The sequence below is a fragment of the Leptodactylus fuscus genome, chromosome 1, assembly GCF_031893055.1.
Source record: "Leptodactylus fuscus isolate aLepFus1 chromosome 1, aLepFus1.hap2, whole genome shotgun sequence".
NCBI classification, from domain to species: Eukaryota; Metazoa; Chordata; class Amphibia; order Anura; family Leptodactylidae; genus Leptodactylus; species Leptodactylus fuscus.
Window position 1 is genome coordinate 360,719,901 of NC_134265.1, and position 18,568 is coordinate 360,738,468.

The 18,568-nt window shown below is 46.6% G+C and overlaps 1 protein-coding gene across 2 annotated transcripts in view; it reads right to left on the reverse strand.

The window, feature by feature from the left end:
* The window catches only part of DYSF (dysferlin), a 283,259-nt gene that overhangs the window by 111,829 nt on the left and 152,862 nt on the right, over positions 1 to 18,568 (reverse strand). For both annotated transcript variants that reach the window (XM_075261820.1, XM_075261819.1), the window contains 3 exons: positions 17,035 to 17,142; positions 15,778 to 15,939; positions 14,484 to 14,649 (listed from right to left, as the gene is read on the reverse strand). In XM_075261820.1, coding sequence (XP_075117921.1) covers positions 14,484 to 14,649; positions 15,778 to 15,939; positions 17,035 to 17,142 — 436 coding nt within the window. The remainder of the gene's footprint in view (positions 1 to 14,483; positions 14,650 to 15,777; positions 15,940 to 17,034; positions 17,143 to 18,568) is intronic.

The following is an 18,568-nucleotide window of genomic DNA, read 5'->3' on the forward strand; positions in this document are numbered from 1 at the left end:
TTATCCTGTACCCCAAGTATCAGCCTGTCATTATCCTGTACCCCAAGTATCAGCCTGTCATTATCCTGTACCCCAAGTATCAGCCTGTCATTATCCTGTACCCCAAGTATCAGCCTGTCATTATCCTGTACCCCAAGTATCAGCCTGTCATTACCCTGTACCCCCATTGTCAGCCTGTCATTATCCTGTACCCCAAGTATCAGCCTGTCATTATCCTGTACCCCAAGTATTAGCCTGTCATTATCCTGTACCCCGAGTATCAGCCTGTCATTATCCTGTACCCCGAGTATCAGCCTGTCATTATCCTGTACCCCAAGTGTCAGCCTGTCATTATCCTGTACCCCGAGTATCAGCCTATCATCTTGTACCCCGAATATCAGCCTGTCATTATCCTGTACCCCAAGTATCAGCCTGTCATTACCCTGTACCCCCATTGTCAGCCTGTCATTATCCTGTACCCCAAGTGTCAGCCTGTCATTATCCTGTACCCCAAGTATCAGCCTGTCACTATCCTGTACCCCAAGTATCAGCCTGTCATTATCCTGTACCCCAAGTATCAGCCTGTCATTATCCTGTACCCCAAGTATCAGCCTGTCATTATCCTGTACCCCAAGTATCAGCCTGTCATTATCCTGTACCCCAAGTATCAGCCTGTCATTATCCTGTACCCCGAGTATCAGCCTGTCATTATCCTGTACCCCAAGTATCAGCCTGTCATTATCCTGTACCACAAGTGTCAACCTGTCATTATCCTGTACCCCAAGTATCAGCCTGTCATTATCCTGTACCCCCATTGTCAGCCTGTCATTATCCTGTACCCCAAGTATCAGCCTGTCATTACCCTGTACCCCCATTGTCAGCCTGTCATTATCCTGTACCCCAAGTATCAGCCTGTCATTATCCTGTACCCCAAGTATTAGCCTGTCATTATCCTGTACCCCGAGTATCAGCCTGTCATTATCCTGTACCCCGAGTATCAGCCTGTCATTATCCTGTACCCCAAGTGTCAGCCTGTCATTATCCTGTACCCCGAGTATCAGCCTATCATCTTGTACCCCGAATATCAGCCTGTCATTATCCTGTACCCCAAGTATCAGCCTGTCATTACCCTGTACCCCCATTGTCAGCCTGTCATTATCCTGTACCCCAAGTGTCAGCCTGTCATTATCCTGTACCCCAAGTATCAGCCTGTCACTATCCTGTACCCCAAGTATCAGCCTGTCATTATCCTGTACCCCAAGTATCAGCCTGTCATTATCCTGTACCCCAAGTATCAGCCTGTCATTATCCTGTACCCCGAGTATCAGCCTGTCATTATCCTGTACCCCAAGTATCAGCCTGTCATTATCCTGTACCCCAAGTATCAGCCTGTCATTATCCTGTACCCCAAGTATCAGCCTGTCATTATCCTGTACCCCAAGTATCAGCCTGTCATTATCCTGTACCCCGAGTATCAGCCTGTCATTATCCTGTACCCCAAGTATCAGCCTGTCATTATCCTGTACCCCAAGTATCAGCCTGTCATTATCCTGTACCCCAAGTATCAGCCTGTCATTATCCTGTACCCCAAGTATCAGCCTGTCATTATCCTGTACCCCGAGTATCAGCCTGTCATTATCCTGTACCCCAAGTATCAGCCTGTCACTATCCTGTACCCCGAGTATCAGCCTGTCATTATCCTGTACCCCAAGTATCAGCCTGTCATTATCCTGTACCCCAAGTGTCAGCCTGTCATTATCCTGTACCCCAAGTGTCAGCCTGTCATTATCCTGTACCCCAAGTATCAGCCTGTCATTATCCTGTACCCCAAGTATCAGCCTGTCATTATCCTGTACCCCAAGTGTCAGCCTGTCATTATCCTGTACCCCAAGTGTCAGCCTGTCATTATCCTGTACCCCAAGTATCAGCCTGTCATTATCCTGTACCCCGAGTATCAGCCTGTCATTATCCTGTACCCCAAGTGTCAGCCTGTCATTATCCTGTACCCCGAGTATCAGCCTATCATCTTGTACCCCGAATATCAGCCTGTCATTATCCTGTACCCCAAGTATCAGCCTGTCATTATCCTGTACCCCAAGTGTCAGCCTGTCATTATCCTGTACCCCAAGTATCAGCCTGTCATTATCCTGTACCCCGAGTATCAGCCTGTCATTATCCTGTACCCCAAGTATCAGCCTGTCATTATCCTGTACCCCAAGTATCAGCCTGTCATTATCCTGTACCCCAAGTATCAGCCTGTCATTATCCTGTACCCCGAGTATCAGCCTGTCATTATCCTGTACCCCAAGTGTCAGCCTGTCATTATCCTGTACCCCAAGTATCAGCCTGTCATTATCCTGTACCCCAAGTGTCAGCCTGTCATTATCCTGTACCCCGAGTATCAGCCTATCATCCTGTACCCCGAATATCAGCCTGTCATTATCCTGTACCCCGAGTATCAGCCTATCATCCTGTACCCCGAGTATCAGCCTGTCATTATCCTGTACCCCAAGTGTCATCCTGTCATTATCCTGTACCCCGAGTATCAGCCTGTCTTTATCCTGTACCCCAAGTATCAGCCTGTCATTATCCTGTACCCCGAGTATCATCCTGTCATTATCCTGTACCCCGAGTATCAGCCTGTCATTATCCTGTACCCCGAGTATCAGCCTGTCATTATCCTGTACCCCAAGTATCAGCCTGTCATTATCCTGTACCCCAAGTATCAGCCTGTCATTATCCTGTACCCCGAGTATCAGCCTGTCATTATCCTGTACCCCAAATGTCAGCCTGTCATTATCCTGTACCCCAAGTATCAGCCTGTCATTATCCTGTACCCCAAGTATCAGCCTGTCATTATCCTGTACCCCAAGTATCAGCCTGTCATTATCCTGTACCCCAAGTATCAGCCTGTCATTATCCTGTACCCCAAGTGTCAGCCTGTCATTATCCTGTACCCCAAATGTCAGCCTGTCATTATCCTGTACCCCAAGTGTCAGCCTGTCATTATCCTGTACCCCAAGTATCAGCCTGTCATTGTCCTGTACCCCAAGTATCAGCCTGTCATTATCCTGTACCCCAAGTATCAGCCTGTCATTATCCTGTACCCCAAGTATCAGCCTGACATTATCCTGTACCCCAAGTATCAGCCTGTCATTATCCTGTACCCCAAGTATCAGCCTGTCATTATCCTGTACCCCAAGTATCAGCCTGTCATTATCCTGTACCCCAAGTATCAGCCTGTCATTATCCTGTACCCCAAGTATCATCCTGTCATTATCCTGTACCCCAAGTGTCAGCCTGTCATTATCCTGTACCCCAAGTATCAGCCTGTCATTATCCTGTACCCCAAGTATCAGCCTGTCATTACCCTGTACCCCCATTGTCAGCCTGTCATTATCCTGTACCCCAAGTATCAGCCTGTCATTATCCTGTACCCCAAGTATTAGCCTGTCATTATCCTGTACCCCGAGTATCAGCCTGTCATTATCCTGTACCCCGAGTATCAGCCTGTCATTATCCTGTACCCCAAGTGTCAGCCTGTCATTATCCTGTACCCCGAGTATCAGCCTATCATCTTGTACCCCGAATATCAGCCTGTCATTATCCTGTACCCCAAGTATCAGCCTGTCATTACCCTGTACCCCCATTGTCAGCCTGTCATTATCCTGTACCCCAAGTGTCAGCCTGTCATTATCCTGTACCCCAAGTATCAGCCTGTCACTATCCTGTACCCCAAGTATCAGCCTGTCATTATCCTGTACCCCAAGTATCAGCCTGTCATTATCCTGTACCCCAAGTATCAGCCTGTCATTATCCTGTACCCCGAGTATCAGCCTGTCATTATCCTGTACCCCAAGTATCAGCCTGTCATTATCCTGTACCCCAAGTATCAGCCTGTCATTATCCTGTACCCCAAGTATCAGCCTGTCATTATCCTGTACCCCAAGTATCAGCCTGTCATTATCCTGTACCCCGAGTATCAGCCTGTCATTATCCTGTACCCCAAGTATCAGCCTGTCACTATCCTGTACCCCAAGTGTCAGCCTGTCATTATCCTGTACCCCAAGTATCAGCCTGTCATTATCCTGTACCCCAAGTATCAGCCTGTCATTATCCTGTACCCCGAGTATCAGCCTGTCATTATCCTGTACCCCAAGTATCAGCCTGTCATTATCCTGTACCCCAAGTATCAGCCTGTCATTATCCTGTACCCCAAGTATCAGCCTGTCATTATCCTGTACCCCAAGTATCAGCCTGTCATTACCCTGTACCCCCATTGTCAGCCTGTCATTATCCTGTACCCCAAGTATCAGCCTGTCATTATCCTGTACCCCAAGTATCTGCCTGTCATTATCCTGTACCCCAAGTATCAGCCTGTCATTACCCTGTACCCCAAGTATCAGCCTGTCATTATCCTGTACCCCAAGTATCAGCCTGTCATTATCCTGTACCCCAAGTATCAGCCTGTCATTATCCTGTACCCCGAGTATCAGCCTGTCATTATCCTGTACCCCGAGTATCAGCCTGTCATTATCCTGTACCCCAAGTGTAAGCCTGTCATTATCCTGTACCCCAAGTATCAGCCTGTCATTATCCTGTACCCCAAGTATCAGCCTGTCATTATCCTGTACCCCGAGTATCAGCCTGTCATTATCCTGTACCCCGAGTATCAGCCTGTCATTATCCTGTACCCCAAGTATCAGCCTGTCATTATCCTGTACCCCGAGTATCAGCCTGTCATTATCCTGTACCCCGAGTATCAGCCTGTCATTATCCTGTACCCCAAGTATCAGCCTGTCATTATCCTGTACCCCAAGTGTCAGCCTGTCATTATCCTGTACCCCAAGTGTCAGCCTGTCAATATCCTGTACCCCGAGTATCAGCCTATCATCCTGTACCCCAAATGTCAGCCTGTCATTATCCTGTACCCCAAGTATCAGCCTGTCATTATCCTGTACCCCAAGTATCAGCCTGTCATTATCCTGTACCTCAAGTATTAGCCTGTCATTACCCTGTACCCCAAGTATCAGCCTGTCATTATCCTGTACCCCAAGTATCAGCCTGTCATTATCCTGTACCCCAAATGTCAGCCTGTCATTATCCTGTACCCCAAGTATCAGCCTGTCATTATCCTGTACCCCAAGTATCAGCCTGTCATTATCCTGTACCCCAAGTATCAGCCTGTCATTATCCTGTACCCCAAGTATCAGCCTGTCATTATCCTGTACCCCAAGTATCAGCCTGTCATTATCCTGTACCCCAAGTATCAGCCTGTCATTATCCTGTACCCCAAGTGTCAGCCTGTCAATATCCTGTACCCCGAGTATCAGCCTATCATCCTGTACCCCCATTGTCAGCCTGTCATTATCCTGTACCCCAAGTATCAGCCTGTCATTATCCTGTACCCCAAGTATCAGCCTGTCATTATCCTGTACCCCAAGTATCAGCCTGTCATTATCCTGTACCCCAAGTATCAGCCTGTCATTATCCTGTACCCCAAGTATCAGCCTGTCATTATCCTGTACCCCAAGTGTCAGCCTGTCATTATCCTGTACCCCAAGTATCAGCCTGTCATTATCCTGTACCCCAAGTATCAGCCTGTCATTATCCTGTACCCCAAATGTCAGCCTGTCATTATCCTGTACCCCAAGTATCAGCCTGTCATTATCCTGTACCCCAAGTATCAGCCTGTCATTATCCTGTACCTCAAGTATTAGCCTGTCATTACCCTGTACCCCAAGTATCAGCCTGTCATTATCCTGTACCCCAAGTATCAGCCTGTCATTATCCTGTACCCCAAGTATCAGCCTGTCATTATCCTGTACCCCAAGTATCAGCCTGTCATTATCCTGTACCCCAAGTATCAGCCTGTCATTATCCTGTACCCCAAGTGTCAGCCTGTCAATATCCTGTACCCCGAGTATCAGCCTATCATCCTGTACCCCGAATATCAGCCTGTCATTATCCTGTACCCCAAGTATCAGCCTGTCACTATCCTGTACCCCAAGTATCAGCCTGTCATTATCCTGTACCCCAAGTATCAGCCTGTCATTATCCTGTACCCCAAGTATCAGCCTGTCATTATCCTGTACCCCGAGTATCAGCCTGTCATTATCCTGTACCCCGAGTATCAGCCTGTCATTATCCTGTACCCCAAGTGTCAGCCTGTCATTATCCTGTACCCCGAGTATCAGCCTATCATCTTGTACCCCGAATATCAGCCTGTCATTATCCTGTACCCCAAGTATCAGCCTGTCATTATCCTGTACCCCAAGTGTCAGCCTGTCATTATCCTGTACCCCAAGTATCAGCCTGTCATTATCCTGTACCCCGAGTATCAGCCTGTCATTATCCTGTACCCCAAGTATCAGCCTGTCATTATCCTGTACCCCAAGTATCAGCCTGTCATTATCCTGTACCCCAAGTATCAGCCTGTCATTATCCTGTACCCCGAGTATCAGCCTGTCATTATCCTGTACCCCAAGTGTCAGCCTGTCATTATCCTGTACCCCAAGTATCAGCCTGTCATTATCCTGTACCCCAAGTGTCAGCCTGTCATTATCCTGTACCCCGAGTATCAGCCTATCATCCTGTACCCCGAATATCAGCCTGTCATTATCCTGTACCCCGAGTATCAGCCTATCATCCTGTACCCCGAGTATCAGCCTGTCATTATCCTGTACCCCAAGTGTCATCCTGTCATTATCCTGTACCCCGAGTATCAGCCTGTCTTTATCCTGTACCCCAAGTATCAGCCTGTCATTATCCTGTACCCCGAGTATCATCCTGTCATTATCCTGTACCCCGAGTATCAGCCTGTCATTATCCTGTACCCCGAGTATCAGCCTGTCATTATCCTGTACCCCAAGTATCAGCCTGTCATTATCCTGTACCCCAAGTATCAGCCTGTCATTATCCTGTACCCCGAGTATCAGCCTGTCATTATCCTGTACCCCAAATGTCAGCCTGTCATTATCCTGTACCCCAAGTATCAGCCTGTCATTATCCTGTACCCCAAGTATCAGCCTGTCATTATCCTGTACCCCAAGTATCAGCCTGTCATTATCCTGTACCCCAAGTATCAGCCTGTCATTATCCTGTACCCCAAGTGTCAGCCTGTCATTATCCTGTACCCCAAATGTCAGCCTGTCATTATCCTGTACCCCAAGTGTCAGCCTGTCATTATCCTGTACCCCAAGTATCAGCCTGTCATTGTCCTGTACCCCAAGTATCAGCCTGTCATTATCCTGTACCCCAAGTATCAGCCTGTCATTATCCTGTACCCCAAGTATCAGCCTGACATTATCCTGTACCCCAAGTATCAGCCTGTCATTATCCTGTACCCCAAGTATCAGCCTGTCATTATCCTGTACCCCAAGTATCAGCCTGTCATTATCCTGTACCCCAAGTATCAGCCTGTCATTATCCTGTACCCCAAGTATCATCCTGTCATTATCCTGTACCCCAAGTGTCAGCCTGTCATTATCCTGTACCCCAAGTATCAGCCTGTCATTATCCTGTACCCCAAGTATCAGCCTGTCATTACCCTGTACCCCCATTGTCAGCCTGTCATTATCCTGTACCCCAAGTATCAGCCTGTCATTATCCTGTACCCCAAGTATTAGCCTGTCATTATCCTGTACCCCGAGTATCAGCCTGTCATTATCCTGTACCCCGAGTATCAGCCTGTCATTATCCTGTACCCCAAGTGTCAGCCTGTCATTATCCTGTACCCCGAGTATCAGCCTATCATCTTGTACCCCGAATATCAGCCTGTCATTATCCTGTACCCCAAGTATCAGCCTGTCATTACCCTGTACCCCCATTGTCAGCCTGTCATTATCCTGTACCCCAAGTGTCAGCCTGTCATTATCCTGTACCCCAAGTATCAGCCTGTCACTATCCTGTACCCCAAGTATCAGCCTGTCATTATCCTGTACCCCAAGTATCAGCCTGTCATTATCCTGTACCCCAAGTATCAGCCTGTCATTATCCTGTACCCCGAGTATCAGCCTGTCATTATCCTGTACCCCAAGTATCAGCCTGTCATTATCCTGTACCCCAAGTATCAGCCTGTCATTATCCTGTACCCCAAGTATCAGCCTGTCATTATCCTGTACCCCAAGTATCAGCCTGTCATTATCCTGTACCCCGAGTATCAGCCTGTCATTATCCTGTACCCCAAGTATCAGCCTGTCACTATCCTGTACCCCAAGTGTCAGCCTGTCATTATCCTGTACCCCAAGTATCAGCCTGTCATTATCCTGTACCCCAAGTATCAGCCTGTCATTATCCTGTACCCCGAGTATCAGCCTGTCATTATCCTGTACCCCAAGTATCAGCCTGTCATTATCCTGTACCCCAAGTATCAGCCTGTCATTATCCTGTACCCCAAGTATCAGCCTGTCATTATCCTGTACCCCAAGTATCAGCCTGTCATTACCCTGTACCCCCATTGTCAGCCTGTCATTATCCTGTACCCCAAGTATCAGCCTGTCATTATCCTGTACCCCAAGTATCTGCCTGTCATTATCCTGTACCCCAAGTATCAGCCTGTCATTACCCTGTACCCCAAGTATCAGCCTGTCATTATCCTGTACCCCAAGTATCAGCCTGTCATTATCCTGTACCCCAAGTATCAGCCTGTCATTATCCTGTACCCCGAGTATCAGCCTGTCATTATCCTGTACCCCGAGTATCAGCCTGTCATTATCCTGTACCCCAAGTGTAAGCCTGTCATTATCCTGTACCCCAAGTATCAGCCTGTCATTATCCTGTACCCCAAGTATCAGCCTGTCATTATCCTGTACCCCGAGTATCAGCCTGTCATTATCCTGTACCCCGAGTATCAGCCTGTCATTATCCTGTACCCCAAGTATCAGCCTGTCATTATCCTGTACCCCGAGTATCAGCCTGTCATTATCCTGTACCCCGAGTATCAGCCTGTCATTATCCTGTACCCCAAGTATCAGCCTGTCATTATCCTGTACCCCAAGTGTCAGCCTGTCATTATCCTGTACCCCAAGTGTCAGCCTGTCAATATCCTGTACCCCGAGTATCAGCCTATCATCCTGTACCCCAAATGTCAGCCTGTCATTATCCTGTACCCCAAGTATCAGCCTGTCATTATCCTGTACCCCAAGTATCAGCCTGTCATTATCCTGTACCTCAAGTATTAGCCTGTCATTACCCTGTACCCCAAGTATCAGCCTGTCATTATCCTGTACCCCAAGTATCAGCCTGTCATTATCCTGTACCCCAAATGTCAGCCTGTCATTATCCTGTACCCCAAGTATCAGCCTGTCATTATCCTGTACCCCAAGTATCAGCCTGTCATTATCCTGTACCCCAAGTATCAGCCTGTCATTATCCTGTACCCCAAGTATCAGCCTGTCATTATCCTGTACCCCAAGTATCAGCCTGTCATTATCCTGTACCCCAAGTATCAGCCTGTCATTATCCTGTACCCCAAGTGTCAGCCTGTCAATATCCTGTACCCCGAGTATCAGCCTATCATCCTGTACCCCCATTGTCAGCCTGTCATTATCCTGTACCCCAAGTATCAGCCTGTCATTATCCTGTACCCCAAGTATCAGCCTGTCATTATCCTGTACCCCAAGTATCAGCCTGTCATTATCCTGTACCCCAAGTATCAGCCTGTCATTATCCTGTACCCCAAGTATCAGCCTGTCATTATCCTGTACCCCAAGTGTCAGCCTGTCATTATCCTGTACCCCAAGTATCAGCCTGTCATTATCCTGTACCCCAAGTATCAGCCTGTCATTATCCTGTACCCCAAATGTCAGCCTGTCATTATCCTGTACCCCAAGTATCAGCCTGTCATTATCCTGTACCCCAAGTATCAGCCTGTCATTATCCTGTACCTCAAGTATTAGCCTGTCATTACCCTGTACCCCAAGTATCAGCCTGTCATTATCCTGTACCCCAAGTATCAGCCTGTCATTATCCTGTACCCCAAGTATCAGCCTGTCATTATCCTGTACCCCAAGTATCAGCCTGTCATTATCCTGTACCCCAAGTATCAGCCTGTCATTATCCTGTACCCCAAGTGTCAGCCTGTCAATATCCTGTACCCCGAGTATCAGCCTATCATCCTGTACCCCGAATATCAGCCTGTCATTATCCTGTACCCCAAGTATCAGCCTGTCACTATCCTGTACCCCAAGTATCAGCCTGTCATTATCCTGTACCCCAAGTATCAGCCTGTCATTATCCTGTACCCCAAGTATCAGCCTGTCATTATCCTGTACCCCGAGTATCAGCCTGTCATTATCCTGTACCCCAAGTATCAGCCTGTCATTATCCTGTACCCCAAGTATCAGCCTGTCATTATCCTGTACCCCAAGTATCAGCCTGTCATTATCCTGTACCCCAAGTATCAGCCTGTCATTATCCTGTACCCCAAGTATCAGCCTGTCATTATCCTGTACCCCAAGTATCAGCTTGTCATTATCCTGTACCCCAAGTATCAGCCTGTCATTATCCTGTACCCCAAGTATCAGCCTGTCATTATCCTGTACCCCAAGTATCAGCCTGTCATTATCCTGTACCCCGAGTATCAGCCTGTCATTATCCTGTACCCCAAGTATCAGCCTGTCACTATCCTGTACCCCGAGTATCAGCCTGTCATTATCCTGTACCCCAAGTATCAGCCTGTCACTATCCTGTACCCCAAGTATCAGCCTGTCATTATCCTGTACCCCAAGTATCAGCCTGTCATTATCCTGTACCCCGAGTATCAGCCTGTCATTATCCTGTACCCCAAGTGTCAGCCTGTCATTATCCTGTACCCCGAATATCAGCCTGTCATTATCCTGTACCCCGAGTATCAGCCTATCATCCTGTACCCCAAGTTTTAGCCTGTCATTATCCTGTACCCCAAGTGTCATCCTGTCATTATCCTGTACCCCGAGTATCAGCCTGTCTTTATCCTGTACCCCAAGTATCAGCCTGTCATTATCCTGTACCCCGAGTATCATCCTGTCATTATCCTGTACCCCGAGTATCAGCCTGTCATTATCCTGTACCCCGAGTATCAGCCTGTCATTACCCTGTACCCCGAGTATCAGCCTGTCATTATCCTGTACCCCAAGTATCAGCCTGTCATTATCCTGTACCCCAAGTATCAGCCTGTCATTATCCTGTACCCCAAATATCAGCCTGTCATTATCCTGTATCCCAAGTATCAGCCTGTCATTATCCTGTACCCCAAGTGTCATCCTGTCATTATCCTGTACCCCGAGTATCAGCCTGTCATTATCCTGTACCCCAAGTATCAGCCTGTCATTATCCTGTACCCCAAGTATCAGCCTGTCATTATCCTGTACCCCGAGTATCAGCCTGTCATTATTCTGTACCCCAAGTATCAGCCTGTCATTATCCTGTACCCCAAGTATCAGCCTGTCATTATCCTGTACCCCAAGTGTCAGCCTGTCATTATCCTGTACCCCAAGTATCAGCCTGTCATTATCCTGTACCCCGAGTATCAGCCTGTCATTATCCTGTACCCCAAGTATCAGCCTGTCATTATCCTGTACCCCGAGTATCAGCCTGTCATTATCCTGTACCCCAAGTATCAGCCTGTCATTATCCTGTACCCCAAGTATCAGCCTGTCATTATCCTGTACCCCAAGTGTCAGCCTGTCATTATCCTGTACCCCAAATGTCAGCCTGTCATTATCCTGTACCCCAAGTATCAGCCTGTCATTGTCCTGTACCACAAGTGTCAACCTGTCATTATCCTGTACCCCAAGTATCAGCCTGTCATTATCCTGTACCCCAAGTATCAGCCTGTCATTATCCTGTACCCCAAGTATCAGCCTGTCATTATCCTGTACCCCAAGTATCAGCCTGTCATTATCCTGTACCCCAAGTATCAGCCTGTCATTATCCTGTACCCCAAGTATCAGCCTGTCATTATCCTGTACCCCAAGTGTCAGCCTGTCATTATCCTGTACCCCAAGTATCAGCCTGTCATTATCCTGTACCCCAAGTATCAGCCTGTCATTATCCTGTACCCCAAGTATCAGCCTGTCATTATCCTGTACCACAAGTGTCAACCTGTCATTATCCTGTACCCCAAGTATCAGCCTGTCATTATCCTGTACCCCAAGTATCATCCTGTCATTATCCTGTACCCCAAGTGTCAGCCTGTCATTATCCTGTACCCCAAGTATCAGCCTGTCATTATCCTGTACCCCAAGTATCAGCCTGTCATTATCCTGTACCCCAAGTATCAGCCTGTCATTATCCTGTACCACAAGTGTCAACCTGTCATTATCCTGTACCCCAAGTATCAGCCTGTCATTATCCTGTACCCCAAGTATCAGCCTGTCATTATCCTGTACCCCAAGTATCAGCCTGTCATTATCCTGTATCCCGAGTATCAGCCTGTCATTATCCTGTACCCCAAGTATCAGCCTGTCATTATCCTGTACCCCAAGTATTAGCCTGTCATTATCCTGTATCCCGAGTATCAGCCTGTCATTATCCTGTACCCCAAGTGTCAGCCTGTTATTATCCTGTACCCCAAGTGTCAGCCTGTCATTATCCTGTACCCCAAATGTCAGCCTGTCATTATCCTGTACCCCAAGTATCAGCCTGTCATTATCCTGTACCCCAAGTATCAGCCTGTCATTATCCTGCAACCCAAGTATCAGCCTGTCATTATCCTGTACCCCAAGTATCAGCCTGTCATTATCCTGTACCCCAAGTATCAGCCTGTCATTATCCTGTACCCCAAGTATCAGCCTGTCATTATCCTGTACCCCAAGTATCAGCCTGTCATTATCCTGTACCCCAAATGTCAGCCTGTCATTATCCTGTACCCCAAGTATCAGCCTGTCATTATCCTGTACCCCAAGTATCAGCCTGTCATTATCCTGTACCCCAAGTGTCAGCCTGTCATTATCCTGTACCTCAAGTATTAGCCTGTCATTACCCTGTACCCCAAGTATCAGCCTGTCATTATCCTGTACCCCAAGTATCAGCCTGTCATTATCCTGTACCCCAAGTATCAGCCTGTCATTATCCTGTACCCCAAGTATCAGCCTGTCATTATCCTGTACCCCAAGTATCAGCCTGTCATTATCCTGTACCCCAAGTGTCAGCCTGTCAATATCCTGTACCCCGAGTATCAGCCTATCATCCTGTACCCCGAATATCAGCCTGTCATTATCCTGTACCCCGAGTATCAGCCTATCATCCTGTACCCCCATTGTCAGCCTGTCATTATCCTGTACCCCAAGTATCAGCCTGTCATTATCCTGTACCCCAAGTATCAGCCTGTCATTATCCTGTACCCCAAGTATCAGCCTGTCATTATCCTGTACCCCAAATGTCAGCCTGTCATTATCCTGTACCCCAAGTATCAGCCTGTCATTATCCTGTACCCCAAGTATCAGCCTGTCATTATCCTGTACCTCAAGTATTAGCCTGTCATTATCCTGTACCCCAAGTATCAGCCTGTCATTATCCTGTACCCTAAGTATCAGCCTGTCATTATCCTGTACCCCAAGTATCAGCCTGTCATTATCCTGTACCCCAAGTATCAGCCTGTCATTATCCTGTACCCCAAGTATCAGCCTGTCATTATCCTGTACCACAAGTATCAGCCTGTCATTATCCTGTACCCCAAGTATCAGCCTGTCATTATCCTGTACCCCAAGTGTCAGCCTGTCATTATCCTGTACCCCAAGTATCAGCCTGTCATTATCCTGTACCCCAAGTATCAGCCTGTCATTATCCTGTACCCTAAGTATCAGCCTGTCATTTTCCTGTACCCCAAGTATCAGCCTGTCATTATCCTGTACCCCAAGTATCAGCCTGTCATTATCCTGTACCCCAAGTATCAGCCTGTCATTATCCTGTACCCCAAGTGTCAGCCTGTCATTATTCTGTACCCCGAGTATCAGCCTGTCATTATCCTGTACCCCAAGTGTCAGCCTGTCATTATCCTGCACCCCGAGTATCAGCCTGTCATTATCCTGTACCCCAAGTATCAGCCTGTCATTATCCTGTACCCCAAGTATCAGCCTGTCATTATCCTGTACCCCAAGTATCAGCCTGTCATTATCCTGTACCCCAGTATCAGCCTGTCATTATCCTGTACCCCAGTATCAGCCTGTCATTATCCTGTACCCCAAGTGTCAGCCTGTCATTATCCTGTATCTCGAGTGAGAGGATTTTGAGGCTTACAATTGATGTTACATGTGACATAATCTCATAGCAAGATTGAGTACTGGAATCTTCTGAAGGATCGGGCTTCTCACCATCTGTGAAATCTTTTATGATTCTCACTTTCATAGACTGACAATGACAACCTTACGACCATGGACCATGTCACAGCGCTATTATCCTTCTCTCACCACAGGTGTCATCATATCAATGTTCAGGGTCATCATTTCCAGTGATAACATTGGTCACATAGACCATCGTCCACACTAGACCCTACACATGACGACAGCGTTTCTATCTCGTACCTGCCATGCCTTCATCCATATCTGACTCCTCCACATTGGGGTCACAATGGAATTCTTCCAGCGAGTTAATGGTACATTGTCCTACTACAGGCTTCCGTCCAAACTGCCGATTATCGATCACCTTCACAATGATGGGCGGACAGTAGAGATCTTCTCGGGGAAGTCTCTGAAACAAGATTAGATGATTGTTCATAGACAGACCTTCACTTATGTGCAGATGATCATTGGCCTCAACGGTAACATTCATAGATCCAAGCATCACCATGGAGGCCAGTGATGTGAATGATATATGTGACATGATCACTGTAGGACCGACATGAACCATCAGAACTGGTATGGAACATGTAAGTAATGGTTACTTTGTATGTTGTATCATTTCCTGCCCTTTGTCAATTTTCTGAAAATCCTGGACAACCATTTTAGATAAGAAAGAAGAAACCACTCCTTATAATAAAACAGTTCCTTTTGTCGATACATTTAGTCCATTCTTCTGTTCCCATGATGGAAGAAGAACAGACAAACACAAATGTGACATCACACCATTGTCCTACAGTAATGCACATTAGAAGGTATAGGTGGCCGGGGACATGAAGGTCCATTATTTACAGCCTTATACTCTTCAAAGTCAACGTAGCAAAACCAATGATAGAAATGTGTCCCCCGTACCTTTATGTGTCCATATGAGACCACCCAATGGTTTGGCTAACATGTCAGGATAATATATTCAATTCATGAGAACTGGAACCCTTATCAAAATTTGCCTACAGGTAAGAGTAGACTGATCTGTACAATGAGCATTTCCCAAGTATCACCAGTCAACTGGAGATCTCTTGGTGTTCGAGACCCCATATCCACAATCCAAACCTGGAAGCCAAAATTTGCGTACAGGTAAGAGTAGACCGATCTGTACAATGAGCCTTTCCCAAGTATCACCAGTCAACTGGAAATCTCTTAGTGTTCGAGACCCCATATCCACAATCCAAACCTGGAAGCCATGTTATCCAGAAAGAAGGGTTCCCGCTCGATCTCAGACAGGTTGTCATTTTGTAACTGGTTGTAGCTCCTTACACTGGTCCTCACATCTAATAATCCCAGTGCTGGTTTCCAGCTGCTGATAGACAGCTTTCATTCAGCCCCGTGATATAAGAAACACATGCTAGCTCTCTCGCACCTCTGGAATATCGGCTTATAAAAGTCGCTGAATCCAAGCCAAGCGCGTTTTACAAGCACCTGGGCCTTTCTTACGACGCAAGGGTCAGGGAGGAAAATCTGTTTACTGTATTAAGGCTCTTACCACTTCCATGAAGAGGACGCACACATCAAAGTTGGGATTCTTTTTGACGTTTTTAATAACGCAAGACTGGATCATTTCATCGCCACACTCCACAATGAGGCTGGGGGATGTCACGCTGGCCAGCTGGTAGCTCTTAAGGTTTCTCAGACCCCATGCCAGAACCTGCCGTCAGAGTGGGTCGAAATCTCATGGTTAGAAGGTTTATTTAATAACGGCTATCAGCTCATCATCGTAACCACCGGGAAAGTGAGGGAAAAAGCTGTTAAATGTCTCATATAAAGTAACAAGCTGATGTAACAAGAGCCTATGGGATCAATGCATTAGGTCCTGTCGTGAAATACAACACACATATATAGATACAGAATTATAGACGTTGATCCTTTTTCCACATGCGCCCATTCGGGAGACAAATTAGTCAGGAAGTCAAGTGCATCGAGCTATACAATGCCAAGAGGACATGTAGGAAACCACTGCCAAAGCCAACACAAGATGGAGACCTGGTGCAGGTAGATGAGAGGGCCCCAAACTGGGCAACTGTTATGTGCTCGAGGTTTGCTACCAAGAACAGAAGTGGTTAGTGTTTGCTTCCTCTTCAAACCCTTGTCATGAGTTTAACATCTTCCACTTACCATCGATCCACTCCCGATGTTGGCTTCAAAAAAGAATCTGAAGAAAACCTGACTGTGCAAACCTTGCCTTAAAGAGGACATTTCGCCACCACTGCCACCTCCAACTCTTGGCATCCTTCAATAAGAGTTGAAACAATGATTCTGGCATAAGTTGAAACATTGTTTCTGGACCCATAATGTTCCAATTATTTAAGTTACTATCAGCACCATTAGGCTCTCTACTGTCAGGTGGGCGGTCCCGGTCTTTCTGCTCCAGCCTGACACCACCTACCTGTCCATGGACAGCATAATTGTCCTGACTGTCCATGAATGGTGGGGGACGAAGGAAAAATTCCAATGGCTCCAGAATCTGTGAATGATGGAAATAACTGGAGGTTTTGGATGTGGTGAAAAGTCCTCTTTAAGCTCTGCCTTGAGCAATGTCTTGGACCTCTCCTAAGTACCCACTATTGGGGCCAATTTGTATAAACCCCAACCAATGTAGCCCAGTTCCTGGGACTGTTGCACCAAACTAGGGATGATTGGCATGCATGGTCTTGGGCCAGTTTCCAACCCCATTAATAATGCAAATCTACTTTCCCAAGTGGGTACGTAGACTGAAGTATATGCCAAGCATATGTGAACTCACCTCTATAGCGGTTCTCTGCAGAACAGGTTTTATGCCCTGAGGAATCATGTACACATTGGCGCTCTTCTGAGGAGGAGGATATGGTAGGTCTGTATTTGTATCTTCCGTCTGAAGGGAAAAAGCACAAAAGTGGGAAAGTTAACCAACCAAATTGCAAGGAGAAGATACAGACCAGGGACCTTATGGCAAGACTCAAAAGTGGCCCATCTCTTGGTATGGTTCACAACAGATAGAAGACCCTACCACTCACTATTCTCTACCCAGTCTACTCAAGGATGGTTAAATGACCTCCCATCCCAATCCCATCCTCTTTGTTGTGGTTCTTAAGAGGTGAACATGCTGCACTATATATGGGATAGAGTCAACATGAACTGAAGCTAGTCAGAAAGTTGGTCCAAGGATCTCACCTACATGCAGAAGGTAGTAATATGCAATATGGATAATTCAATACTAATCGACTAAAAAAAAACCTTAAGATAAGGACAGTGGAGTTCCATATCTTGCATGTCGTGAAGTAGATACATCAAGCAACTTATGGTTCCATGGGTATTACAATATCTGTATTGACTAAAACCCACTCTAGACCCTTCAGAAACACACGGACACCCTTTATCCAAGGACGGGGGTTTCCCGTTACTGAGAATGGGCAACATCTGATTAGAAACCAAACCACAGCCAAGCAATTTAGTATTTTAGGACACAAATAAGCCACATTAAAAGACTAGAATGTCTAATATAAGCGTCTTCTACATAAAGGAAGTTGTAAAGGGGAATTATCTGAAACTTTAAGTAACACCAAGTACAAAAATCACCAGTTACCTCAACTCTATATGAATTAGGAGGTGTTCACATCTGCATAGTAGACTCGAACAAAACTACCTAACAAAAACAGTGCAGCATGCTGCGTTATTTTGTCCATCACGGCAATGGACACCATGATGGAAGTTCACCATTATACTCATTGGGGTCTGTTGGTGCCCACCATGTGATTGGCAATAATGTTATTTTTGTTGTACTGGTGAAACAAATATGAACCCAGACTAAGTCCTATTTTCCAACTTATCTTCTGACTTGTCTATTAGACATACAACTCATTGGTGGAAGTCACGGAGCTGTGATACAAAGTATTGTTGGAAGTTATTGAGCTATGGTCCTATAAGAGTACCAGGGGATTTTCTGGTAGGTCCAGGCTCTAAAATGGTAATGGTACAGCAGAAGAAACCCAAATTTAATGGGTACTATGGTCTACGTCATGGTGGGCCTCAAAACCATTTTACATGGTGGCCCAAGGAACCTAACCCAGTCCCATATTATTGGTCACCGGTCTAACCGGATCAACATACTCATCTAATGCTTCTGCAACCATGATGATGGACCCATTGGATACAGTTGGGTGAGACTTACGAATCATGATGCCCCAGGATTCTGGTAGACATGCCATGTGCCACATTTATAGAGCATTCGGCACTTAAGAAAGTGGTGTGGCTCACCAGAAAGGGGTAGCAACTTAAGACATAACAATGTATGCCAGAAT